This window comes from Epinephelus lanceolatus, chromosome 8 (assembly GCF_041903045.1).
Source record: "Epinephelus lanceolatus isolate andai-2023 chromosome 8, ASM4190304v1, whole genome shotgun sequence".
Lineage (NCBI taxonomy): Eukaryota > Metazoa > Chordata > Actinopteri > Perciformes > Serranidae > Epinephelus > Epinephelus lanceolatus.
In genome coordinates this window covers 41159927-41185879 of record NC_135741.1, presented here as the reverse complement: position 1 = coordinate 41185879, position 25953 = coordinate 41159927, and the positions used below count along the sequence as shown (strand labels likewise).

At 41.7% G+C, this 25953-nt stretch overlaps 1 protein-coding gene across 3 annotated transcripts in view; it reads left to right on the top strand.

Moving 5' to 3' along the window:
* Positions 1 to 24862, top strand: part of flna (filamin A, alpha (actin binding protein 280)) — a 68746-nt gene extending 43884 nt beyond the window's left edge. The window contains exons 18-49 of one of the 3 annotated variants that reach the window (XM_033629020.2): positions 85 to 175; positions 360 to 529; positions 2013 to 2130; positions 2527 to 2639; positions 2793 to 2942; positions 3215 to 3533; positions 3799 to 3972; positions 4090 to 4252; positions 4364 to 4524; positions 4882 to 5049; positions 5453 to 5576; positions 7087 to 7243; positions 7342 to 7531; positions 9182 to 9205; positions 9722 to 9969; positions 11499 to 11573; positions 12305 to 12404; positions 12517 to 12657; positions 12756 to 12884; positions 13988 to 14161; positions 15406 to 15567; positions 15681 to 15884; positions 15987 to 16139; positions 16241 to 16363; positions 16639 to 16905; positions 16991 to 17128; positions 17376 to 17491; positions 19925 to 20057; positions 20210 to 20386; positions 20527 to 20745; positions 20871 to 21068; positions 23144 to 24862. In XM_033629020.2, the coding sequence (XP_033484911.1) occupies positions 85 to 175; positions 360 to 529; positions 2013 to 2130; positions 2527 to 2639; positions 2793 to 2942; positions 3215 to 3533; positions 3799 to 3972; positions 4090 to 4252; positions 4364 to 4524; positions 4882 to 5049; positions 5453 to 5576; positions 7087 to 7243; positions 7342 to 7531; positions 9182 to 9205; positions 9722 to 9969; positions 11499 to 11573; positions 12305 to 12404; positions 12517 to 12657; positions 12756 to 12884; positions 13988 to 14161; positions 15406 to 15567; positions 15681 to 15884; positions 15987 to 16139; positions 16241 to 16363; positions 16639 to 16905; positions 16991 to 17128; positions 17376 to 17491; positions 19925 to 20057; positions 20210 to 20386; positions 20527 to 20745; positions 20871 to 21068; positions 23144 to 23328 (5064 nt within the window). In that variant the 3' untranslated portion in view covers positions 23329 to 24862. The remainder of the gene's footprint in view (positions 1 to 84; positions 176 to 359; positions 530 to 2012; positions 2131 to 2526; positions 2640 to 2792; positions 2943 to 3214; positions 3534 to 3798; positions 3973 to 4089; positions 4253 to 4363; positions 4525 to 4881; positions 5050 to 5452; positions 5577 to 7086; positions 7244 to 7341; positions 7532 to 9181; positions 9206 to 9721; positions 9970 to 11498; positions 11574 to 12304; positions 12405 to 12516; positions 12658 to 12755; positions 12885 to 13987; positions 14162 to 15405; positions 15568 to 15680; positions 15885 to 15986; positions 16140 to 16240; positions 16364 to 16638; positions 16906 to 16990; positions 17129 to 17375; positions 17492 to 19924; positions 20058 to 20209; positions 20387 to 20526; positions 20746 to 20870; positions 21069 to 23143) is intronic. The other 2 variants (XM_078170311.1, XM_078170312.1) reach the window with 2 other exon arrangements.
* The last annotated feature ends 1091 nt before the right edge of the window (positions 24863 to 25953 follow it).

Sequence of the window (25953 nt, the reverse complement as noted above, 5' to 3'; positions counted from 1 at the left end):
TGTATGTAGATCGAGTATTTTACTGTGTTCTATTTGTTAAAATGTGTGTGTCTGAACACAGCATTGCTTATGTTTGTTGTTTAGGCTATTCCAATGACACCCATCAGGGTCAAAGTGGATCCTTCTCATGATGCCAGCAAAGTCAAGGCAGAGGGACCAGGACTCAGCCGCAGTGGTAAGAACACTTGTATTTCCATTTCTTATTTATCTGCATATTTAAGTCTGCAGCTTTCGCTTTGCATTTTCTCTTAAGCTATGGTGGTGATCACAGCTCACATCAACTATTGCAATCAAACCTAAATTATTACATAATTTTAGTCCAGATTCACTAACTCAGATTAATCCTCTGTCTTCTTCAGGTGTTGAGTTAAACAAGCCCACTCATTTCACTGTGAGCACTAAAGGAGCAGGAAAGGCAAACCTGGACTGCAACTTCAGCGGCCCAACCAAAGGAGAGGCTGTCAAGGACTTTGAAATCATCAACAACCATGACAACACACACACTGTGAAATACACACCTGTGCAGCAGGTAAGACTGGGACAAGCACTCACTCATATCATATAGGTCCACATTTTGACACGTAGGCACGTCCGGTCTCTGCCAAGTTTCTCTGCACACAAATTTGAGTAGTTTGAAATTTTGGGAAAAACACTCATTAGTGTTCATGCCCAGAGTTAGATAAGAAACCGACACCAATCTCATGTTTATGTGCCAAGTATGAAGGCAGAGTGAGGAGACAGTTAGCTTAGCTTAGCATCAAAACTGGAAAGAGGGACAAACAGCGAGCCTAGCTCTGTTCAAAGATGATAAATTCATCCTACCAGTACCTAACCCTTCAAAAAAAAGACAAGTTGCAGTTTTGTGGGGAGTTAGTTGCTTAAACCACTTTTCATTTTGGTTTGTGTAGAGTTCAAACAAATTAAGTAATGCGTTAGTTACTTAGTTCAAGAGATGTTGATAGGTGTTTTCTCTTATTTTCTTTTTTTTTTAAATTTAGCTATCTATAGCTTTCTCCCTGTTTCCAGTCTGTGTGCTAAGCTAAGCTAATCACCTCCTGGTTCTCACTCCGTTGCTAATGAACAGACATGACAGTGGTATCAATTTTATAATCTGACTTTTGGCGAGAAAGTGAATAAGCGTATTTCCCAAAATGTCAAACTATTCCTTCAACCAGATTAGGGATGCATGATATTGGATTTTTTGCTGATATCAGGTTTGCCAATATATAGCAACTTATTTGACAGATAACTGATTTGGATATCGATATATCCACTTTTTTCCCCACCTAACTTCAGTTATCATCAAGTCTCTTTTGTAGTGGAATTAACATGATATTATGCTTGCATACTCTTATCGTGATGGCCCACCAGCAGATGGAGACATGAAATGCAGTGCTTTTCAATGTATGTAATATTCATTCATTGTGTGGTTAGCATTGTCGCCTCACAGCAAGAGGGTTCCTGTTTCAAACCCAGGGTGGGGGGTTCGAACTCTGTGCAGAGTTTGCATGTTCTCCCTGTGTCACTGTGGGTTTTCCCCAGGTACTCCAGCTTTCTCCCACAATCTGACAAGGGTTAGGTTGATTAGTGACTCTAAATTGACCGTAGCTGTGAATGTGAGCATGAATGGTTGTCTGTCTCTATGTGTCAGCCCTGTGATAGTCTGTCGCTGCTGAAGTTTTGCTCAAGCACTTAATAACGTAGTTACGTTGTGAAGGGCTTGAGTGTGTGAACACAACATTAGAATAGTTAGCTAAATTCTCATCAAAAAAAGTATGACAGCATTTTGAGGGCAGTTATCCCAGTTAATTACATGAGTGTAAAATGTTGGATCTTTAGAAATTTCAGAACTGTAATTTGCTTTTTGCCTCAGAAACAGGCAGCTTGATTTGCCCGCTGTTGCTTTGTTTTATGTTGGTTCTTCTATTATAAGTCTAGGCTGCATTATTCTGTCTGCCCTTTCCTACACAGTAATTTGTGAAATCACATATATGCCCTCCTTTCTGTTCCAGGGTCCTCTGGGAGTTGCTGTGACCTACGGTGGAGATCACGTTCCCAAGAGCCCCTTCAATGTTGCTGTGGCACCCACACTGGACCTCAGCAAGGTCAACGTCACAGGCCTGGGAGACAGTACGTACTTCACTGTCAACACTCTTGTACTTCTGATTTTACTACTTCTTCTAATTTCAATTCTCATATATAGACGTTATCATTTTGTGTTGACTATTCAGGAGAGTAATTTTGACTTTTACGCTGATTTTGACTTACTAAGTAAAAGAATTGACATCATATGTCAGAATGTTGACTTATTAAGTGGAGAGTTTGACCTGGTATCTCATAGACCTCAGTTGGTTATTTTGTCGAACCATGAATACTTTAATCCTGTCTTTTCATCAGTTTTATCTTTTCATGGTTGCCTATATGAAACATGTCTCAACCATATAATCAAATATATGAAATGTCATTTTCTAACCATGAGCGTCAGTCTGTTTACATGTCTACATTTTGCTCTGTGTGTCATTTTAGAGATGACTGTAGGCAAAGACCAGGAAGTGACTGTCAAATCAAAGGGTGCTGGTGGTCAGGGCAAGGTTGCTGCCAAGGTGACCGGACCATCAGGGAAGCCAGTGGCCAGCAAGGTGTGGTACAAGACTTGCCGATTTGCATTTATTTTCTTTATTAGGACCTTAGTTTCTATGTTGAAACCATATACGGTCCTCACATATGATGCATACATGCTGTTAATATGTGGTTTTATCATTAGTAAAATTCTGTGAATATTTCTGATCCAGGTTGAGCCAGGGCTGAGCCCAGAGACCAGTCAGGTGAAGTTCATCCCCCGTGAGGCGGGGCCATACCAGGTTGAACTGACCTATGATGGTGTCCCCATTCCTGGATCACCCTTCAGCCCAACAGCTTATCCTGTCTCAGATCCATCCAAGGTTAGCCACTGACGGTATTTTTTAGGGGTGCACTAATCTGATACTGGCACTGGATATCCGACCGATAGCAACTCAAATAGCTGGATTGGGTATTGGTGACAGTGGGGCCAGTCTATTCAGTTGAATTCAATGGTTAAGTCTGGTTATACTTATTACACATCCCTATAATTGTTACACATCTGTGCAGTAAAATATAAATATATGAATAATATGTCTAACATGTAAATTAAAATAAAAGTAATTTACCTCTGTCCCATCTCACCTCTCCTTAGGTACGCTGCTCTGGTCCAGGCTTGGAGCGCGCCAAGGTCGGGGAGAAAGGGGAGTTCATTGTGGACTGTACCAATGCCGGCCCAGCTGAGCTGACCATCGAGATCATCTCAGACAGCGGCACCGAGGCTGAGGTTCACATCCAGGATAATGGAGACGGGACCTACACCATCACCTACATCCCTCTCTACCCTGGCTCGTACACTCTCACCATCCGCTACGGTGGCCAGGATGTACCCAACTTCCCTGCTCGGCTCAACGTGGAGCCTGCGGTCGACGCCAGCGGAGTCCGTGTGTTCGGACCAGGAGTGGAGGGCAAAGGTAAAATAACCTGCAGAGACTGATAATGAAGATTGAAATACTTGAATACTTGGTTTTATGTTCACAAGTTAATATTTAGTGCTTTGGTCACTATATTGTATTTATTTATTTTACAGTGTTCTTAAGCAAAGATAATGCGTTTTATATGTTTTATTTTTTATTTTGGTCATCCTGAATCAAATTGGTGCATCCCTGAATGTAATCAAAGCCTGTACAAGCTTGCAAGCATTTCACCAACACACTGTATGTTTCCTGTTGCTTTTAGGCGTTTTCCGTGAGGCGACCACAGACTTCACTGTGGATGCTCGTGCTCTCACACAGAGCGGAGGTGACCACATCAAAACCCTCATCAGCAACCCGTCTGGCAGCCGTACAGATGCCCTGATCACCGACCTTGGAGATGGAACCTACAACGTAGAGTACACTCCCTATGAGGAGGGTGAGTTCAAACAGAACAGTGTGTGCAGAATTTGTAGGTTTAATTTTATTAATTTTATTAAATTTTATTTTATTCTCCGGTACATGAGTTTGACCTGGTATTGTGTGTTTGCCTCAGGCCCACATAGTGTGGAGGTTTGTTATGATGGCTCTCCAGTGCCCAAGAGTCCATTCCGTGTTGCTGTCACTGAAGGCTGTGATCCAGCTCGTGTTCGTGTGCACGGCCCTGGCCTGAAAGGTGGCATCACCAACAAACCCAACAAGTTCACAGTGGAAACCCGGTAAGTGAGGAGTAAAAAGTAAAAATGGTGGAAAACGCATTCATTCATTCAGTCATTAAGTGTTTCCTGCTTGTATTTTTAATGCCCATCGTCGTCTTCTTCCTTCTGCAGAGGAGCAGGTACTGGTGGTCTTGGCCTGGCAATGGAGGGTCCATCCGAAGCCAAAATGTCCTGCACTGATAACAAGGATGGCAGCTGCAGTGTGGAGTACATCCCATACGAGCCTGGCACGTACAACCTCAACATCACCTACGGAGGACAGCCTATCAAAGGTAGTGAATTGTTACAGCTTGAAAAACTTATCAGTATCAAAAGACATTTTCATTTTCAACTTATTTAAGCAAATTCCTAAAATTCAGTCATGGCTTTTGGTTTGGTCTATCGCCCCAAGATTTTCAGTGGCCTCATCTAGTGACCCCTATGAAAAATTACTAGGGGCACCACTGTAGCCAAGTTGCGGCAAGTATTTATGACTCTTAGGCACAATGAGAGAACTAGAAACATGAAAGGGAAAAAGATGAGGGTTTTTAGTATGATAATGTTTTCACAGTTCACCATCTCAGCTTGCTAAAATGCTGGAGGATGTTAGAATCTTTTTTCTAACTTTTCTGAGATGTTTGTCTGTGCAGGTAGTCCGTTCTCTGTGCCAGTCAGTGACACAGTAGACAGCACCAAGGTGAAGTGCCAGGGTCCAGGCCTGGGTAACAATGTCAGAGCCAACATTCCTCAGGCATTCACAGTGGACGCCTCCAAAGCTGGAGTGGCCCCACTGCAGGTCCGCGTACAAGGACCCAAAGGTAAGTGTGTGTCCTACTGTTTCTGTGTATCGCTATTCACAATTAAAGCGTGTATTTTGTGATGTCACACACAAAAAATAAATCTTATGTTTTTAAACCCTTTTAATACATTTTTAAAGAAAAGGAAGGGACTGGAGCACACATGATTCATTTTGAGCCTTTAACTGTGCTTTAAATACTACTGTGTCTGATGATCACTGGTGTTAAAACTTTAGGTTTTTTGCACAGTTAAAGGCTGAAAATCAATCAGTGTGCTCAAGTCCTTTTCTTTTCCATTCCGTTAACTATCTTTGAGCTTAGATTCACGTGATTCATCTGCATGCTGTTGGAAGACACACGGAGAACACTGTTTCAACTTAACTCAGAGTTTAACTCCTTTCTATTTCTTTCTATATGTGTGTAGGTGTGGTGGAGCCTGTGGAAGTGGTGGATAACGGTGATCAGACTCACACAGTCAACTATGTTCCCACCAGAGAGGGACCCTATTCTATTAATGTATTGTATGCGGACGAGGAGATCCCACGCAGGTAACACACAAAAGCACTTTAACATGTACAGATTATATGTACAGTCAGAGTTCAACGCTAAGGTTTTTTTTCACTTGCCCAGTTGGGCAAGTTGGTCAGAGATCTACTTGCCCGAAATCAGTTTTTACTTGCCCAATAAAAATTGTTTAATTTAAGCGGCTATCAAATAACAAAGACTGCAGTTATTTTTATGTTATGTAATCTTTATTCACACTGTATTTATTAATTAAAACAACATATGTCATGTATTGTAGCTTAATTCCTACACAAATATGACAGTGTCAGGGCTTAAAGTGAAAAATTTGTCAATCATTCTCCGTCTATAATTTTGCGCCCAACTTGAGCCATGCCCACCTCTATTTATTTTTCACCCCTCTCTCCAGTTCTGCTGTATTAACACTGGGTTTAATATATTTTGCTTCCATCTCTCTGCCCTGCTCTACTCTACTTCAACGCTACTTAGCTCTCTCTCTACTCTACCAGTAGACTACCACATCCACCTGTTGCACAAAACGCACACAACAGTATTTCCCCTATGGAGTTGTAGCAGCGGAGGTGAAGCACACGCATAAAAAATAATTTTCACATGCGTGAAACTTTTTTGTATGCTTGCAAAGCAGCCTGCTGGGATGTTTCTATGTATCTACTGGCACCAGAAGGGTTCTTTAGGACTAAGTACATACAGTACATGTGTGTACAGTATGAGCAGGTGAAATGTCTGTCTAGCTTACATATGAGGTGTCTCAAGATTTAGGAACATACAATTGTATTGAATATAATAAAAGTAAAAAGTCACTTGACATGCTGCTGTTTTGTGCTATGACCTATTTAAGTGCTAGAAGTTGTTATTTACATGACAACGCCTGAACGCAACGCAAGCTCAGCATGAGTTGTCTGTGCGTAACAGCAGTCTGTTGATGGTTATTTACACAGTGTCCATAACAATAACTTTGTCAGCTGACAAACTGCACCGGGCTCGGGGTCAGGTTTGGTCAGGAAAATGCACCCGAGCCGCTTTAGCGTGCTCACCTGTGTGTGTGTGTGGTGGAACTCCACCGTGTACGATACAGAGAGCAGAGGAGAATTGTTAACGTGTGACCATGTAGAGACAGAAATGACACGATGACATAACACCATAAATAGTATATTGTTATGTTATCATATGAAGCGTCCGTCACGCAAAATAATATCAATGGGGGCTGTGGGCAGGACATTGTTACGTGTGCCTGTGACTTCAGGCAGAGAAACCACTGCATCAGAGCCGAAGAGCACGTTTTAACATACATTTATTTTATCAATTAGTTATTAACTTTTACTATTTTTAGCAACTTGCCCGATCGGGCAAGTGAGTTGTTAGTTTACATGCCCGACCTTGAGTTTTACTTCCCCCGGGCAATCAGGCAGTCCTTATTGTTGAGCCCTGACAGTACACTTTTTTTTAACTCCCGAGAATTTGTTTCTATTTGGTGTCTGTGTGTGCTTATGCACCCTCTCCTGTCTCCCTTTTCAGTCCCTATAAGGTGAAGGTGCTCCCCACACACGACGCCAGCAAGGTGCGTGCGAGCGGACCCGGCCTCAATACCACAGGGGTGCCCGCCTCTCTGCCTGTCGAGTTTACCATTGATGCCAAAGATGCAGGCGAGGGACTGCTGGCAGTGCAGATCACTGTGAGTGCTCATATATGATGCAAATAAAATAAAAAATAAAGTAAAAAATACTATTTTTGACGATTGTTCTTAAACTTTGGTTGTTTTCACACCTGCAGGACCCAGAGGGCAAGCCTAAGAAGGCCAACATCCGTGACAACCATGACGGAACCTATCTGGTGTCCTATGTGCCGGACATGACTGGCAGATACACCATCCTCATCAAGTACGGAGGGGATGAGATCCCATACTCACCCTACCGTATCAGGGCCCTGCCCACTGGAGACGCCAGCAAGTGCACTGTCACAGGTATGTACATGACGGTTAGACCGCTGTTTGACCACATTTGTTTTCAAATGATTGAAAAATAAAACTTAGAACAAAACCTACTCATACATTTAGTTTTTACCTTGGAGAGGTACAGTATTCTGACTTTTATATAATTGAAACTCGTATTGTTGGACAATTTCTCTTCTGCATCATAATGAGTTTTACTGTTGTATACAACACACCCAGGCAGGTCAGAATTTCCCCACACATCTTAATGTTGTTGCATGAGGATCATGTTTACTGTAAAATAAGTTGAACAGCAGCAGTAGCATTAAGGACAGCTCCAACAATTGTTCCTATTTTGTAATGTAAAACACAAATGAGCTGCTGGTTATCCATCATTAACAAAAAATTTAATTAACAAAACAGGAAGTTAAACTACACAGTGTTTAATTTATTTTTCATCCACAGTTTGACATATTAGGAAATTCATTTACTCTCTTGCAAAGAGTGTGATGATTGTTACCACTGTCATGTCCATTAAATATGAAGCTGGAGCCAAGAGATGGAAAGTTTAGCTTAGCACAACGGGTTAGTTATACAAAAATTCACGAGCAGTTGGTTGTCACGAACAGGAAAAATGAGTGTAGAGGCCAAATCTGTTTTTGGACCAAGCTGTAAACATGTTTATTTCTGCTATAAAGTTGGGAATTTTAACATGGGGGTCTATGATTGACTCATTTTTGGAGCCAGCCTCATGTTGCCATCAGAGGAACTGCAGTTTGTGGCACTTTGCCATTGGCTTAATTTGTAAGCTCTGGACGTTGTGGTTTGGTCAATTGTAGCATCTGACAACATACTTTTAGTGGAATAGCCTGCCTAGGTACTGCTGTTGAAATTTAGACATTTAGCTAAGGGACTGTTCTTTATTTATGAGGAAGGAGTGGGTGGTGTGAAAAGGGAAGGCATATTTTTTTAAGCACTGGGGAGGTACTTGTGTTTTTTATTTTGGCATACACATTTAAATAGTTGTATTTTGTATATATTTTACTGCTGATTTTTAACAACATGCCTTGTAAACCCACCGGAAAGCACATTTTCTTTAAGAATTGCCACAATGATGCCATTTATCATAGCCACAAAGTTGTTGTTTTTAAACTTTGTTTTTTGTCCAGATTAAACAAACAAGAGGATAGGTGGATCTAGTTACCCTAGCTGTTTCAGTGTTCCCACTTCCAGTTGTTATACTAAGCTAAGTGGCTGCTGGCTCTAGCTTTACATTTAGCGTCAGACATGAGAGTGGTATCAAAAAAGAAAACTCACATCTGTGACAGTGCGAAAGAGGATCAGTCACTTGTGAAACGCATTGGCTTAGTCATTTAAGATTTCATTTCTCTGTGTACCTGCTGCTTAAGTCTCATTTCTCATGCATTGTTATGTTGTGTTCCTCACGCTGTGCTCCTCAAGTACACTCGCCCTTCACTCAGGTCCCTGCTGCACACACACACATACACACACACACACACACACACACACACACACATCCTCCCCGCTTCACACTCCACCATCACCGTTTGTTTTCATCCAAGTGTTTGGAGCACAGTTATTGCCTCCCACCACCCCCACCCCCACCTGACTTTGTCACTTTGTTTTTCTCGCTCCCCTGCTTCTCACCGTTCCTATTATCAGTCTCAATCGGCGGTCACGGTTTAGGTAAGCCTACTGAACGACTCTGTCATGTAGAGGAACTGCTCTACCTTTTCTTTCTTTACCTTTAGCATGGAGGATAGTGGCACCAGCTTTCAACATGATGTCCCATTGTCTCTCTCTGGCTTTTTCGACTTCTTCTCTCTCTCCCATACCTTTTCTTCCTCCCATCTCATTTTCCACTTCCTCTGTCATAACCGTTTGTTTCCTTCTCTCATGTTTTATTGGACAGACTAATGGACTAACAGAGTAGGTAGGATGGCATGGTGGAATGGCTTATCTAGCTTTTAGTTCTACATGGGAAACTGTATGATAATAACATGAGTCATTGGTAACAACATACAGTAGATGGAAATAACATGACTAGATCTCATCCAACTTTATCCTGGTCTCATGATCGTGGAATGTGCATGCCGAATGTTGTGTGTGCGAAAGTAAGTGTGTGTCTGTTTGTGTCTCTATAAGATAAAAAATTATAACAGTCAACATCTTACACCCGACCCTTTCTTCTCAATCTTTAAGGCGCTGGCGTTGGTCCAACTATCCAGATTGGCGAACAGACCGTCATCACAGTGGACGCCAAGGCTGCTGGGAAAGGCAAGGTGACATGCAGTGTGTGTACGCCTGAGGGGGCGGAGCTCGATGTGGACGTTGTCGAAAACGAGGACGGCACATTCGACATCTTCTACACAGCACCGCAGCCTGGCGAGTATGTCATCTGCGTCCGTTTTGGAGGCGAGCACATCCCTAACAGCCCTTTCCAAGTCACGGTGAGTGATGTGCATTTTAACTTTTATTCATACGTGCTCTTTTACCGCATTTGCCTTTTGACAGTTAGGGGGACAACAAAATAACAACAAGCAGAATAGAGTCAATAAATAAAACAGAAAAACTGATAAAATCAAGTTGGATATGAAGGTGGAACCACTTAGCTACTTACAGCCTTTAGCCTGATTCATTGTATGATAAATGGCTAATTAGTCTTATGTGAATTTAGATTTTTTTTCTCCATTTTACTCTGTTGCCTGCAGCTGCAACTGCAAGTGTGTTGCATATTATATGTACACATTGTAACCATCCCTGTTATGCTACATATTATTTGCAGTGATCCAAAAGATAAAACAGCATTTGTCAGTATTTATGGGCTAACAAATCAAGTTTGCTCAGCTTATTTCCCTCTTTGTCAAGTTAAGTCAAGTCTCAGCAGATGAGTTGCAAATCCTGACTTCCACAACTCGAATCTTAATCAAGTTCAGGTCTTAAGTTTACAGCTCTGTTGTACAGAACAGGGCCCAGAATAGGGCCCAGAATAGATCCCTGTGGCACACCACTAGTAACCTGGAGGAATTCAGATTTCCTACTTTTACACACATGATCTACTGTATCAAAGCCTTTTGATAAATGTATAAAAAACGGAGGCACAGTGTTTCTTATTGTCTAATCCTAACTAGTTATAATAGTTATTATAGAAAACTACAGTAAAAGCCGAGATGTTGCTAAGAAATTACATTTCTAACAATATTGACTTAAAGGTCAAGTCAGTGTGTAGGGCTTAGGAGCACCTATCTGCAGAAATGTTTTATAAATAATAACTATGCTTTCATTAGTTTATAATGACCTAAAACTAATAATCAATGTGTTTTTATTACCTTAAAATTAGCTTTTTATATCAACATTCAGAACAGGTCCTCTTACATTAGTCCGCCATGTTGTTTCTACAGTAACCCTTGACAGACAAACCAAACACTGGCACTGTCCTACACACTCGATACATGGGAGAAGTTTTAGTTGGTTGCAGTCTGCAACCTCATGGCTAGATGCCACTAACTCCTAGACATTAGACCTTCAAAGAAGTATTTCACTGTTGGAAAGATGGTCTTTTCACAAAACTAGGTAGTCTGCGCAGTAGAGGGACACAAATACTTTTGCAATAGGTGCTATATGATCAGATAAAACTGAGAAAGGGCTGTGGCATTTGCTTTTGCTCAAGGGGTAGAAAACCTACTACTACCAGAATGCACTGGCCAGCTAGCTCAAAAACATGGCGGCCGGCTGGTAACAAACAATCTCATATTTGTGTTTAGTGCAAAAGTGTGCGTGAGGGATACTGCATGGACCAAAGCTTCTTGACGTGACTGGTTCTCCCTACAGAAGCTTCGTGACTGGGTCCCGGTTGCGCCAGAGATTTTCTAAATCACTGTGACTACTGTTTTATTCCCCTCCAATCCTGTCTATCTTTTTTACCCTCTCCATCCCCTACACAACCCCTACCTACCCCCCACCACCTCCCACCCCTCAGGCACTGGAAGGAGCTCCAACAGACCAGCTCATGCAGCAGAGCCAAATGCCCCAGTACTACGCACAACAGCCCTGGGTACCTAAAACCTCTGTCTCCAGCTTCTTTCATCCCTCTCAACTCAATTTTTTGTTCTTCTATTCTTCCTATCTCTCATCCAAATCATCAGTCATGGCCTCCTTTCATCAGCCTGCATCAGTGTCTGCTGCCTCTCATCGCAGGTGTTTCATCTCTGAGGGGACTTATTCTCTCATTTCATCTCATAAACAGGATTCCTTAAACACATGGACAGTGCAACAGAGCTGCACAATGTCAAAAAGGCACATTAATATTCTTGTCAGTGTTGCAGTTGCACAACATGTGCACGCAATTTTTATTGAGCAACATAGCAAATACTTCCCTTGGTTCAGGATATTAAATATTTTCCATAAATCATTGTGCAGCCCATCTGTTCAGCAGTGCTCCATGTCAACTTGCTTCGGAGACAAAAGCCATTTTGGGAATTATTAATGTGGCTGCTCCACATTTTACAAAATGGCTAACTGTGCTTTGTCATCCTACCAGTGTTTTTGTCCTCATCTCATTCTCTCTCCTCTCGCAGTTTGTATCGGTGTCATCGTCCTGACCATGATCACCATTGCCAATCATTTCATCTCGTGATTGTCTCATCCCATTCTGTTTGTTGGTGTTTGGAAACTTTTACCCCTCTGTCCTGCACTGTGTTGATTGCATCTGTGACGCATACTGTTACTGTAACCACGCCCATCATTCAAAGACAGTGTATCTGACCTTTGCCCTCTATCTCCCAGGCAACAGACAGACCAATGGGAATGAATGGTTTGGATGTGGCAGGGCTGAGACCGTTTGACCTGGTCATCCCATTCACCATCCAGAAGGGAGAGATCACAGGTAACATAAACAAACCTATAATGAGCCCAGACAGATTAAACCCCAACCTTTAGTGATCATGTCTGTGTTGTGTGCATCTCACTGTAAAGTATGTTTCTGTCCTCTGTTTCAGGTGAAGTCCGGATGCCATCGGGCAAGGTGGCCAAGCCTGATATCACAGACAACAAGGATGGCACTGTTACTGTCAAGTATGCTCCCACTGAAGCTGGTCTGCATGAGATGGACATCAAATATGACGGCATCCACATCCCTGGTACAACTCCCCTCAAAAGTTTTTGCAAATATACAACAGAAATTTGTAACCTTGGAGGTGAATGAGAAAATCATCTTCTTCTCTGTTGTCATTCACAGGAAGTCCCTTACAGTTCTATGTGGACTACATGAACAGTGGGAATGTCAGTGCCTATGGGCCTGGCCTCATCCATGGGACTGTCAACAAGCCTGCTGTCTTCACGGTTAACACTAAAGATGCTGGAGAGGGTACGTAGCAGTAATATGACAGTATACATCTGACCGTATCAGCAGCTTATGTAGAAATGTAGCATTCATGACTGTACCAATAACTGTTATTCATTTTACACAGTGCTTAAAGGTACAGTTCACCCCAAAATCAAAAATGCATATTTTTCTTCTCACCTGTAGTGCTTTTTATAGAGTTAGATTGTTTCGGTGTGAATTGCAGATTGTTGAAGATATCAGCTGTAGAGATGTCTGCCTTCTCTCCAATGTAATGGATCCAGATGGCATTCAGCTTGTGGTGCTCAAATCACCAAAAACATGTATTTTACTGAATAGCAATGTCTCTTTCCAGAAATCATGACCCGGTTACTGAAGATAATCCACAGACCTTGTTGTGAGGAGTTTCATATTGGAACGGTTTTCTTTCTATCGAACTACACCCCACCAACCATATTGTAGCTCAGAAGGAAGCATACATTTACTCATGGACAAGATGCTTATGCTAGCAATAGGCTGAGATGTAAACATTAATGGCATCTTCCCCAGCTGTACTGTAATGTTGGCTAGCTCAGTGGTGCTAGGTGAGCTAGCAGGAGACGCACGCTTCCCTCTGCGCAAGGATACAGTTGGCAGATGTAGTTCGGTAGAGAGAACATAGGTCCTACATGAAGCTACTCACAACGAGGTCTGTGGATAATCTTGAGTAACTGGGTTATAATCTGTGGAAAGACACAATGCTGTTGAGTTTCTTTGGCACTCTGAGCATCACAAGCTGAGTGCCATCTAGTTCCATTATATTGGAGAGAGGGCAGACATCTCTACAGCTTTCATCTCCAACACTCAGCAACTCACAACAAAACAGACTAGACTAGAGATCTAGACTGATTAAAAAAAAAAAAGCACTACAGGTAGGAGGAAAAATGTGTATTTTTGAATTAGGGGTGAACTGTCCCTTTTAACTTTTCTACAAAACCACACTTAGCAGCATGTTCAAACTTTTAACAGCACAACATACCGCAGAGAAAGAAAGCAGAAGAGACAAGAAAGACAAAGGGCTAAAATTAGTGATAAACGGTCAAGCGTAGACACACAAAACCCCGTCTGTTCATTGCATGTCCTTGTAGGGGGTCTGTCTCTGGCCATCGAAGGTCCATCCAAGGCTGACATCAGCTGTGTTGACAACCAGGATGGGACCTGCACCGTGTCATACCTGCCCGTCCTGCCTGGAGACTACAGCATCCTGGTCAAATACAATGACAAGCACATCCCTGGCAGCCCCTTCTCTGCTAGGATTACTGGTAATATCATTTAATCTCAAATCTTTAATTAGTAGCTGGAAATTTGAATGCCATCACGACTAACATTTTCACATTGACTGGATCCTTTTGTAGCAACTCAAAATTAAATGAACGAATGTTTGGTCTTATGGAAACACAGAAAAAGAACTGCCTATCCCAATGGTTTTGAAGCTGGTGGTCATGCTTCTCTAGACGTGATAAAGGTTTATGAATCTGATTCATGTAGGAGCAAACAATAGCGCTGTGATGCTAACCTGTCAAGATTCTGCTTAGCAAGATTTAATTAGAGAGCAAAATGACAAATTAGGGCTGGGCAATATAGCAATACTATGCTGATGTCAGGATATGACACGAAGGCTGCATCTGAAAATCAATCAACCAATCCAACAGTCAATCATGCCATCATTTATTTGTTGCACGCAATTTACAAGATAAAACTCCAGTGAAATGTGATCCCATCATATTGGGCATGTAGTGCATAGTATGTGATTTCGGACACAACGTAGATATTGTCTGAGATTTTGGATATTTTAAGTATTATCTATTTCTGGTTTAAAATATTCTAAACTTACCAGACTGTTCTAGCTGTGTTCATATTTGCTTTCACTCAGTCGTGGTAGTCACATTTTATATTGTATATGCTCTGCTCCCTAATAGCTTACACTATTTGCTAATGACAAAAGCCAATAGTGAAGCCTGTTCGAGGGCTACTCACATGCTCATAGAACTGGAGTTACATCTAGGTAACTATTATTTACTGGTGATTATTTATTATGAAGCCAAAAAAGCTTGATTTCAGCTGTATGAAATTACCTAGATTTCCATATCAATGGGCCCATAGAGCAAGCGCACTAGAGACTTCCGAAACTAACGCTCTAAAAAAATGTATCCACTGATTTATAGATATCTATCTAGATATTAAGTATTTTGGGCCTAATGGTATCATGGGACGGACAGGGAACTTGTAATCCCATGGTTTGGCCACTATGTCAAATTGGGTTCAAAGCCCAGCGCTGTTCCTGGGGGCTTAAACAATCCCTCTGTGTCATTTGTCAGGGCCGTGTCATTTGTGCATAAAAACACAGTTAGGCTTAAGTTTCTCTTATGGTTTTCCAAATATTATTACCAGACAATAAAAATTCGGTGAAGTTGAGCATCCTGGGGCATGACAGAAAAAGTTTTGGAACCTCTGCCCTTTACTGTCCTCTCTCCTCTGAGTTAGCCTGTCACTGCTGTGTCCTCAGGTGATGACTCCATGAGGATGTCCCATCTGAAGGTAGGCTCAACCGCAGACATCCCACTGGACATCGGAGAGCTTGACCTCAGCCAGCTGACCGCCTCACTGACCACGCCCTCAGGCCGTGAGGAACCCTGCCTTCTGAAGATGCTGCGGAATGGACATGTTGGTGAGTGTGTAGGCGAGGAGAAAACAACTGGAAAGACAAGTCTTAGCTGATGTCATCTTCTTAATCCCTGTTTTAACCCATCTCTGCTGTTTTTATGCATGCATCTGTCACAGGCATCTCATTTGTGCCTAAGGAGACGGGAGAGCACCTTGTGAACATCAAGAAGAACGGTCACCATATTCCTAACAGCCCTATTGCTGTTATGATCAGCCAATCAGAGATTGGTGATGCCAGCCGTGTGCGTGTAAGTGGACAGGGCCTGAGTGAGGCCAGGACCTTTGAGCCTGCTGAGTTCATCATCGACACCCGTGATGCAGGTATGTGCATGATAAGAAGATAATTCTACGTGTTATGGTTTGTTACATTTTCAGTCATCCAGATTTTATTTATTACCCGTCTTTCATCTTTCTTTCATACAGGCTATGGCGGCCTTAGCCTGTCCATTGAGGGGCCCAGTAAAGTGGACATCAATACTGAGGACCAGGACGACGGCACCTGTAAGGTCACCTACTGCCCCACTGAACCAGGGAATTACATCATCAACATCAAGTTTGCTGACCAACATGTGCCAGGTGCTTATCTTAAAACATTCAGGGACTACAGAGCAGAGCAGTGTTGTTCTCGATTACTAAACTGAATAAATCATTGTGTGTGCGCGTGTGTGTGTGTGTAGGGAGTGCATTCACAGTGAAGGTAACAGGGGAGGGCAGGATGAAGGAGAGCATCACCAGGAAGAGGAGAGCAGCGTCAGTCGCCAATGTAGGCAGCCAGTGTGACCTCAGCCTCAAGATCCCAGGTAATAATGACATCATAATGCAGCTCTCTGTGGTCACAGGAGGAAGGAATCAAACTCCACATTATGACACAGTTGGTTGCCTTGTTAGATGTGTAATGCTATGTTCACACTACAAGCGACACAGCAACAGACTGGTGACTGACTTTAGCTGATGTCAGCTAACTATGTAATTTATGTTCCATTGTCATACAAAAGTTCTAAGTTACAAAGTCTCACTTCATGTCTTTTTTTTTTTTCTTTCAATTATTCAAACATGTGACTGCCTTCCTCTTCAGAGATCAGCATAGCAGACATGACCGCTCAGGTGATCAGCCCATCCGGCAAGATTCACAAGGCTGACATTATGGAGGGAGAGAACAACACCTACTGCATTCGTTTTGTCCCCACTGAGACAGGTGTGCACACCGTGAATGTGAAATACAACGGCGTGCATGTGCCTGGCAGCCCGTTCCAGTTTACCGTCGGCCCCCTGGGAGAGGGCGGGGCTCATAAGGTTCGTGCTGGAGGGCCGGGCCTGGAGAGAGCAGAAGCTGGAGTGCCAGGTTGGTATGGTGGATGAATCATTAGTTTGTGTGTGTGCTGCAATACACGTACCTGACTTTGTTTTGGCCCCTGTGTTGTGTGTAGCCGAGTTCAGTATCTGGACGAGGGAGGCTGGTGCAGGAGGTCTCAGTATTGCTGTGGAGGGGCCGAGCAAGGCTGAAATTTCCTTCGAGGACCGCAAGGACGGCTCCAGTGGAGTGTCCTACATCGTGCAGGAGCCTGGTGAGACAAGAGACAGGGACGGGTTTATGCATGGATGAGGATTAAGCATGTTCTGCAAAAAAACATCAAGTAAACTTATCTTCTTTAGTGCTGTTTTTGTTTTGTTTACACTCTTTTACTCTTATTTTTGGCATAAATGTTTCTGTGAAAGAAATGGAATCTATAATCTATGCTGTGGACGCCTGTCACTGTTTCTGGATTTGTGTGACCATTCTAGTGACTTTCTGACTTGAAATCCATCCTGTAGGAGACTACGAGGTGTCGATCCGTTTCAACGACGAGCATATCCCTGACAGCCCCTTCATCGTCCCTGTGGCCTCGCCGTCAGACGATGCCCGTCGCCTTACTGTTGCCAGTCTTCAGGTGAGGCTCTGAGACACACACACATCCGTGTGCACACACGCCAGGCCTCAGTACACTGCCTACAGTGCAGCAGCAGCAGACCATACTTTTATTAGATTGATATTAGATTGAAGGAGTCTGCGTGTGGACAGAATATCGTGAACATTTGTACACTGCAGTGACAAGTACTAGAGACAGTTTAGTTAATGTGGTTTTAAACAATAGACAAATATTTTCCGCTTGTAGGGACTTTGATAGAGTGGAGTTGGTAATGAAGGCAGATCACATTGTCTTATTTAACAAGTGAAATGTGATAGCTTGTGTAGAGTTAGGTGTATAGCAGAGTACTGATTCCATAGGCATCTTAGTTGCATGAGATGAACGTTGAGTTGTGCAGGCTTAAGATCAGCTGCTGCTGCTGCATTGTTAGGCAGTGTAAGGGCTTCTGGGATACTAGAGGACTGTGTGTGTTTCTCGTGCCTCATTCTAAAGGCTGCCAACAGCCTCCCACCTCTAAAATTGATACGAGGCGCTAAAGGGTTAAAGAGGTCTGACATGGCTATTTTTCCTCTCTGTTCTCTGTTCTCACTAATGCACAAATACATACAAAAAACTGTGGAGGCCCCCTTTTGGCAGAAAAAAATAAATACTGGTAAATAAATGTGAATTTAGTATTGCAGGATAAAAATAAAAAAATCTCATGGTAAGTCAAAATTATGAGACACTAAGTAAATGCATGATGCACTAGTCAAAATTATACTAATTATTATAATAATTACAATTTATTATCTATAATAATACCTCATGTTGAATTACTATGAGTATTTCTATTTTTATTGTGCATAACTTTTCGTCATCATCTATGTACAACACTTTCACTTTCATATATCAATGTGTCTTCACCTGCTTGCTGGCCCTCCCTCATTCTAGCACAGATGTGCTCGCACATACACATAAACATACACATAAACTTACAAATATACTCACAGATAAATGTTTTCACAAAAAAAATCACTTATTCTTTCTCTGTTTTCTTCAGTTTCTGTTTAACTTCCACAAACACCTTCTCTCTCTGCCTTTTCACTGCTCAGCCCTCCTCTTTAGCCTTGTTAGCGACCTCCAGGTAAGGTGCACAGTAGCATAAGTAATCTGAATATGATACAGGGGTGATCATAGTGATATCAAGTAGGCATGTCACGATACCAGTAATCAAGTAGTCGACACCAATATCATGGGGAAAATAAATCAATAAATACCATGTACTTAGACACAGCCTCCTTTATTAAAATCATTTAAATGTGTTTTAATTTTTATTGTTAATCCCTGCCATTCACTGTTCTTCTAACCCTTTAATGCAGAATAGAACATTTCTAGGTGTATATGCTACCCCGTAAGGTCTGGAAGGATTGCATCCCTGGTACCTATGGTACTGGAGAAAAACGGATGCCGTCCTGTTTTCAGAATTTTGGCATCGACTTGGTACAGAAGAATTGGTTCTCGTGACATCCCTACTATTAAAGGGATAGGTCAGATTTTTTGAAGTGGGGTTATATGGTCAGTTGGCACACCCCCAGTTTGGAGAAGTAAGCTGGAGTCTGACACAGAGGCTAAGCGATGCAGTGCTGAGGGGTCAGCAACATCAAGTATTTTAGCCTCTAAAAAAGTACAGACCAGTTAAAGTGTATGCTATATTGAGAGTATTTTCACTGCTTTAACTTTCCATCAGACAGCCCGTTCCAATAGGAATGCCATTACCGACTTTAGTTCGTCATCTATACTCTGGTCAAACCACCAGACACAAAAACATTTTAGCTCGCAAAATCCGGGAGCTGCTGGTCTACCACTGCTTCAATCAGTTAGTTAGCTTGTATTATTCCGTAACTTATGTAAATCTGAAATAACCCTTTTAAATGTCAGTCACACAATAAAACAAACAAAATAACTGTACAAGGCAGTGGTAGACCAGCAGCTCCTGTGTTGAGCAGTGTTATCTGACTGTATTTCTCAATGGAGTCTGGCTTTGAAGGGAGTGATTAACAGCTTCATTTACCAGTTGGAAATAACTGTCTGACATTAAGTTAAAGCAGTGAAAATATTTTAAACATAGCATAGACTTAAACTAATATTGATTATTTTAGGTGGGGCTTTTTTGGTGGCTAAAATACATTTTATTGCTGACCCCTCCACGGCAGTATGTCGCTTAGCCTCCATGTCGGACTCCAGCCTGCTTCTCCAAACTGGGGGCGTGCCAACTGACATCTATTGTAGGCAATATACTTTCTATCAATAATTACCACATACAACCCCACTTCAAAAAATCCAAACTATCCCTTTAAGTAGACAGTACTTAGTAGCAGTTTGCTGATTATCACGTACAGTGTGGGGGGGGGGGAGTTGGACAGCTATTTGGTCGGTTATACGGTGTTGAATATGTGAGTGTGTGTTGTCGAGCAGGAGTCGGGTTTGAAGGTGAACCAGCCGGCATCATTTGCCGTCAGCCTGAATGGAGCAAAGGGTGTAATTGATGCAAAGGTGCACAGCCCATCTGGAGCCCTGGAGGAATGCTGCGTCACTGAGATCGACCAAGGTAACCACAGGGATGGTATCCAAACTCATCTAAACACCTCCAGGCTGCTCACCCAGAAATTATGTCGCATACAGGGAGAGTTTGATAGTGTTGCTGCACAGGATAGCAAGTTTTCATGTGCCTTATCATTACCCCTCTTTCTGTTTGTCTAGATAAGTACGCAGTCCGGTTCATCCCCAGAGAGAACGGTCTCTATCTAATTGATGTAAAGTTCAACGGAAGTCACATCCCTGGTAGTCCATTTAAGATCCGAGTAGGAGAAATGGGCCAGGCTGGAGACCCTGGGATGGTGTCAGCCTATGGAGCAGGACTGGAGGGAGGCACCACAGGTAACACACTGTCCCTCTTAACAACAGAAAAAATGAGAATTGCTTTAAATTTCATCTGAACAGTCTCTTTCCTGCTCATGCTAAACCTTTTGTTGCCATAGTCACCTCAAGCCTACCTGTTCTGTCTTGTTCACCTTCAGGAACTGCATGTGAGTTTGTGGTTAACACAAGCAACGCAGGCCCTGGTGCTTTAGCTGTGACCATCGACGGGCCCTCCAAGGTGAAGATGGACTGTGTGGAGTGCCCTGAGGGCTATAAGGTCACATACACTCCAATGGCTCCTGGCAGCTATCTCATTTCCATCAAATACGGCGGTCCTTACCACATCGTCGGAAGCCCCTTCAAAGCCAAGATCACTGGTGAGGAACATCTTTGGTTTATTAGCAAGGAGAATGTAAGGATTTTAATGAAAAAATGCAAAAAGATTGAAAACAGAATGTAAATGTCCCTGAGATTAACTTGCACTCTCGTCTCCATCTTCCAGGTCCCAAGCTTGTGTCCAGCCACAGTATGCACGAAACCTCTTCTGTCATGGTTGACCCTGTGACCCGTGCCATCAGCTGTTCTCAGCGGGGTGCTCCCATTCAGTCAGATGCAAGCAAGGTCGTGGCCAAGGGCCTGGGCCTGAACAAGGGCTTCATTGGTCAGAAAAACAGCTTCAGTGTTGACTGTAGCAAAGCAGGTATGTGTGACTGTGATGTTAACAAGTGCATTTTTTGTGCTTTTTCACCTCAGCAAGAAATATGTCTGAGACAAACACTCCAAGTGTAGGAATAATATTTCAATATTTCAATATCTCAATCCTGAGCACGCACTAAATGTATTTGATTTGTGAAGTGGGAAGAGCAATTTCTGGGTGCCCCTGGTTCCAAAAGAAAAGTCTCATTCAATTTTCCCACAGACAATGCTGTATGACTCACAGTTAAAGCACTTCTTTGGCTTGAATCAGCATGAAACTTTTCCAGTTAAAGTATGAGTCCAAAATATTAACTACTGCATTAAAAAAATATCTGGTTCTCTGATTAAAAAGTCAAAGGTACAAGCCTGTGTGTACATGTTTTAGGGGAGAAGTCAACTACGTCTCCCAAGGTGCAGTTAGTCAAGAAACATCCAAACACCAAGCTTAAAGCTTGATCATTTTCGACGCCATCAGTAGGCAGAAGTTAAAGATTGTGTTGTTAAGAAAACTAATTTTAATCTGCATCTTAAATCAGTTATCAGTTCACGGATGGACGTCACAGCATGCCAGTGTGTGTCAGGGTCTGAATAAACGTGCACTATTTGCTTTTGGAATTTTAGCACTTCACCTTTAAGCATTTACCTCTTGATTTAAATGTGCAGTTGTGCATTTTAAGTAAGTTTTGGATTTCTAAGAGTAAGCAATAAAGGTATTGTTTTCCAACTTTGATTATTATGAGCTAATTATGGATTAATAAACACATTACTACTGTTAAAATATTTTTATTACCTCAGTAATAGCATTTTTTGTATTAGGAGCAGTATATTTAGTTACATTTGTTCAATAATTTATTCTCTGTTTTCTTAAGAATTTAATTTGTATTAAAGATTTTGAATCAACATTAACCATTCATATGGAGTGCAGAGAAAAAGCTTTGGTCTTATTATCAGCATAGGAAAAAACAATCCTCGATGATCCCTACAATCATAAATATATAATCTGCCTGTCGACACAAGCCTAGCGACAACAAAGCGTTTTGAATCCTGCACTGTACTGATTTGCGCTTCTGACTGGCTTCATCTCGGTGGCAACGCCGGTTGAATGGTTACTCTAGTATTAAGAGCCAGCTGCCATACCAAAAGAATGCTTAATATACGAATTGTAAAAAAAGAAAGTTGAAATAATTAAAACTGGTGGCCTTAACATAAATCTATAGGATCTTTACATTATCTGGGAAAGTCCTGTGTTTCTATGTTCAGCAACATTTAGGATATTAATGAAAGAAACATTTGAAATGTAGATACAGAAAGAAGCACAGAGGTGAAATCTGAATCCATATTAAAGAGAAGGTCATTTACAACTTTAGTGTGTGCAATTTCGGTGGAGTGGCTGACCCTGACAGCACACTCTAAGGGTTCTCTTTCCACTACTTTTGAATAGAATGAAAGGTTAGAGACTAGGCGATCGTTATTTACAGACCCTGGACCAAGGTGTGGATTAGATACAAGATAGAAGCTTGTGGATTTCATGTGACTTAACAGCATGTATGTTCCACACTGGCTAGCATGTTAGCGGTTAGCTCACCAGCTACAGTAGTTCACCAACTAGCCCAACTAGTAGTCACTCCACTTTCTGGTGTGATCAGGCCTTTTCATCTGAAAATTGGAGTCAGTAATTCTGATTGGTTGTTATCAGTAGGAATGCGAGTTTCCAGCTTAGTAGGGAAGAAATGGAAGAAGGGTTAGGCACACCACAGCCATGTAAAACATGTTTTTGAATGAAATTAAATGATTAAAAGAGTGAGTTTACTATCAATTGAGGCACAAATATAATGTTGTACAGTGTCACACTGGTTCAAATAAACACTTGGATTGTATTTCCCATCTTTCCCGAGGAACAGTTTTATGGAAAAGGAATTAAAGGCCTGTCCCATACAGTATAGCTGTCTAGTGTCTCTAATATAAGCCTGTTGAGTTCAGTGATTTAAGCAAATAATAGCCCGGGCTACTGATAGAAGTTTTGCTGTAAGCTAATAGTAATGTATTACAGATACTGATCTGTTCTGTCTCTGTCCACAGGTCGTAACATGCTCCTGGTTGGTGTGGATGGTCCCAAGGTCCCCTGCGAGGAGATCCTAGTGAAACATTTGGGCAACCGCTTGTACAACGTCAGCTATCAGCTCAAAGAGAAGGGAGAGTACATCCTCGTGGTCAAGTGGGGAGATGAACACATCCCAGGCAGCCCCTACCACATTACTGTCTAAAAGCCCAGCTCCAAGATCAGAAACTTATACCACTGTTTAATACAACTGAAATTCTATCTAGAGTCTAACCGATCATTGTTTACAACTCCAGGTCCCTCCCATGTTACAAATTAAGATTTCTGGCTTTTTTGTATCTTATTTTATAACTATTTAACCAGTTAGAGAACAAACTGTCACATCAGTGTTAACCCTCAGCCAGATTTCTGTTTTTTCCTCAAGCTAATATTTTAAATCCAACATCCTCACTGTAACCCAGTCCAGAATCTTCCAAAGATGAATGCATGGACACATACTCCTTTTTTTTCTGGTCATTCGCTCCATTTCTTGTTTTATTCTTCTACTAATCACATCATTCAGTCAATTTAGGGAGGAAAAAGATGCACCTTTTTATTATGGTAAGCCAGACAATTGCGCCTTAGGCTTTATACATTTTCAGTCATGGACATTAGCAGATTGGTCTGAACTAGTGTACAGTGATAGTATAGCTTAGCGTAGTGTAGCAGCAGTAGATTTTGGCCCCGCTGAGCCCAGCTTTGAATGGAAGGTTACTGTTTACACTGGATGAGTTACTCTTACATACATAAATAATGGATTCAGTTTAATATGAGCAATCACAGGACTTGAACCAAAGAGTGTCAGAAGTAATGTGCCTTCCTGACCTGTGGGTTTCTATGTACAATTGTGTAAAAGAGCTCTTTTACACTCAACGACACACTTTGATGTAAGATCTTTATCTGTCCGTATAAAAGTCAGATGAATACTTGTCTGTTACTTATATCCACATGTGCTCAGCACTGGTCCAGTCCACTTCAGCATGTGTTTGTCATTATGCTCTTTAACTAACCCAGTTGTTTTACCTGCTGCTAGTGTGATCCAGTTTTAGGCACTGCTGTTCTTAAAGCCGTAATATGGATTAGAATAGGGAAATTAATAAAGGTTAAAGATAAGGCACCGTATGTGAACAGGGAGGAGAAAGACACATTTCACAGTAGCATACTCGTGGTTTGTCTCACACATGCTCTCTCAACACCGCTGCTGGGAAACAACGCTTTTTGTGTGTTTTTAATGTGGCACACCACGTGATCTGCATGTTCATTAGGTTGTCTCAATACAGAAAGCCTCTGATTCAGAATAACATCAACATGACATGTGATGCGTTCGTGGTGGTTCACCTTCGAGTATGGAACTTTTTTTTCCATCGAAATCAAAAGGTTTAAAAAGGGAAGTTTCTAAAGTTGTGCCGGACAGAAGGGCTGGAGATGATGTTGTGGTTCGTCACGTCCTGAAAACACGATGACCAAAAACAGAAAAGAACAGATGTTGCTTTGTTTTCTGCTCAGTGTTTGTATCTCACCCCCGTCAGCCGCCACTCACCCCCTCCCTTTGTCCTTCCAGCTCGCTTTGTGCATAGTCTATCTTTCAGAGCAAAAAAAAAAGAATCTTGTCCTGAATAAAAAAAAAGGCTTTAAAAGTGTTTGTAAGACAGTATTTTGATACACAATAAAGTTGTCTAAGTATTTTTCTGTCAAACAAATGGCTCTGTGTTTTATGTCTTAAAACTTTGAGTATAAAACTTTGTCTGGATAACTATGAATGCATGGGAAAAAATTAAGATCACAACATATACAGAACGGGTGAAGCATAACTTCAATCACTGATATTTAACAGAATGTGCCTGTGTTCCATGCTTAGCGCTGTGTTTATAATTAGCCTTAAAAACGGACATTGCTGAACTCTTTCAGTGTTTTTATTTAAATGTGATGGTTATGGTTTTCATCAGTAGCTTTGATGAAGCACAGAGTAAGCATGGCAGCAATGTTAAGTGTTTTTCCACAGAAGTTTCTAGTGAGTGGAAAATGTGTAGATTACAATTCACTACACCACTGAAGTCTGCAGCCAACGCCCTTCCTGGAAAACTCCAACTCCTTATAAGGCCTGACTCACTCACTACCTCCAGAGGCCGCTGCAGGAGAGGGAATCTTATTGGAAGACTTCATAGCATGGTTTATGCAGAGCTTTGAACAGCACCTTGTGCCAAGTCTGAATGCCTCGGGAAGAAACTACATGTAGTAATTTTTGAGATTTCAAGTTAATGGTCAGTGAATGGGGATCTTTATTATTATCCATTTTAGTTGTTAAAGTTGTAGGCTAGTGATATTTTTCCAGCTTTGTGTAGTTTGTATACCATCAAGGATAAACAAATATGCATAAATATTAAGTCAAACATGTTCCACGTCATTCCCAAAATGCTTCACATAAAATATTAATGAAATAAATTGTTTTTAAGACGATATAACAAAGTCCACAAGATTCAAAAATGTGATTTATATATATTTTTAGAAAGTGATAGGTTGGATATATTAAATATATAATTTTGAAACATACTTTTCTAACATAGGTGATAACAAAATATTTGTTATTAAAGAGCCTTATTCATTCTCAACTGGCATTTTCAAAGTGAGTATTCCAGGAGAGCCTACCATGAGGATTGGTGGGGTAATGGAACATAAGTCTGATGAGAGAGGATAGGTCATTTGGGGCAAAAGGCAAAAACCCACCTAATAGCAGCAGGGAAAAAGTGTGGATTTAGTTGTACTGAATACCTTAGAAATTAATATAGGTCTG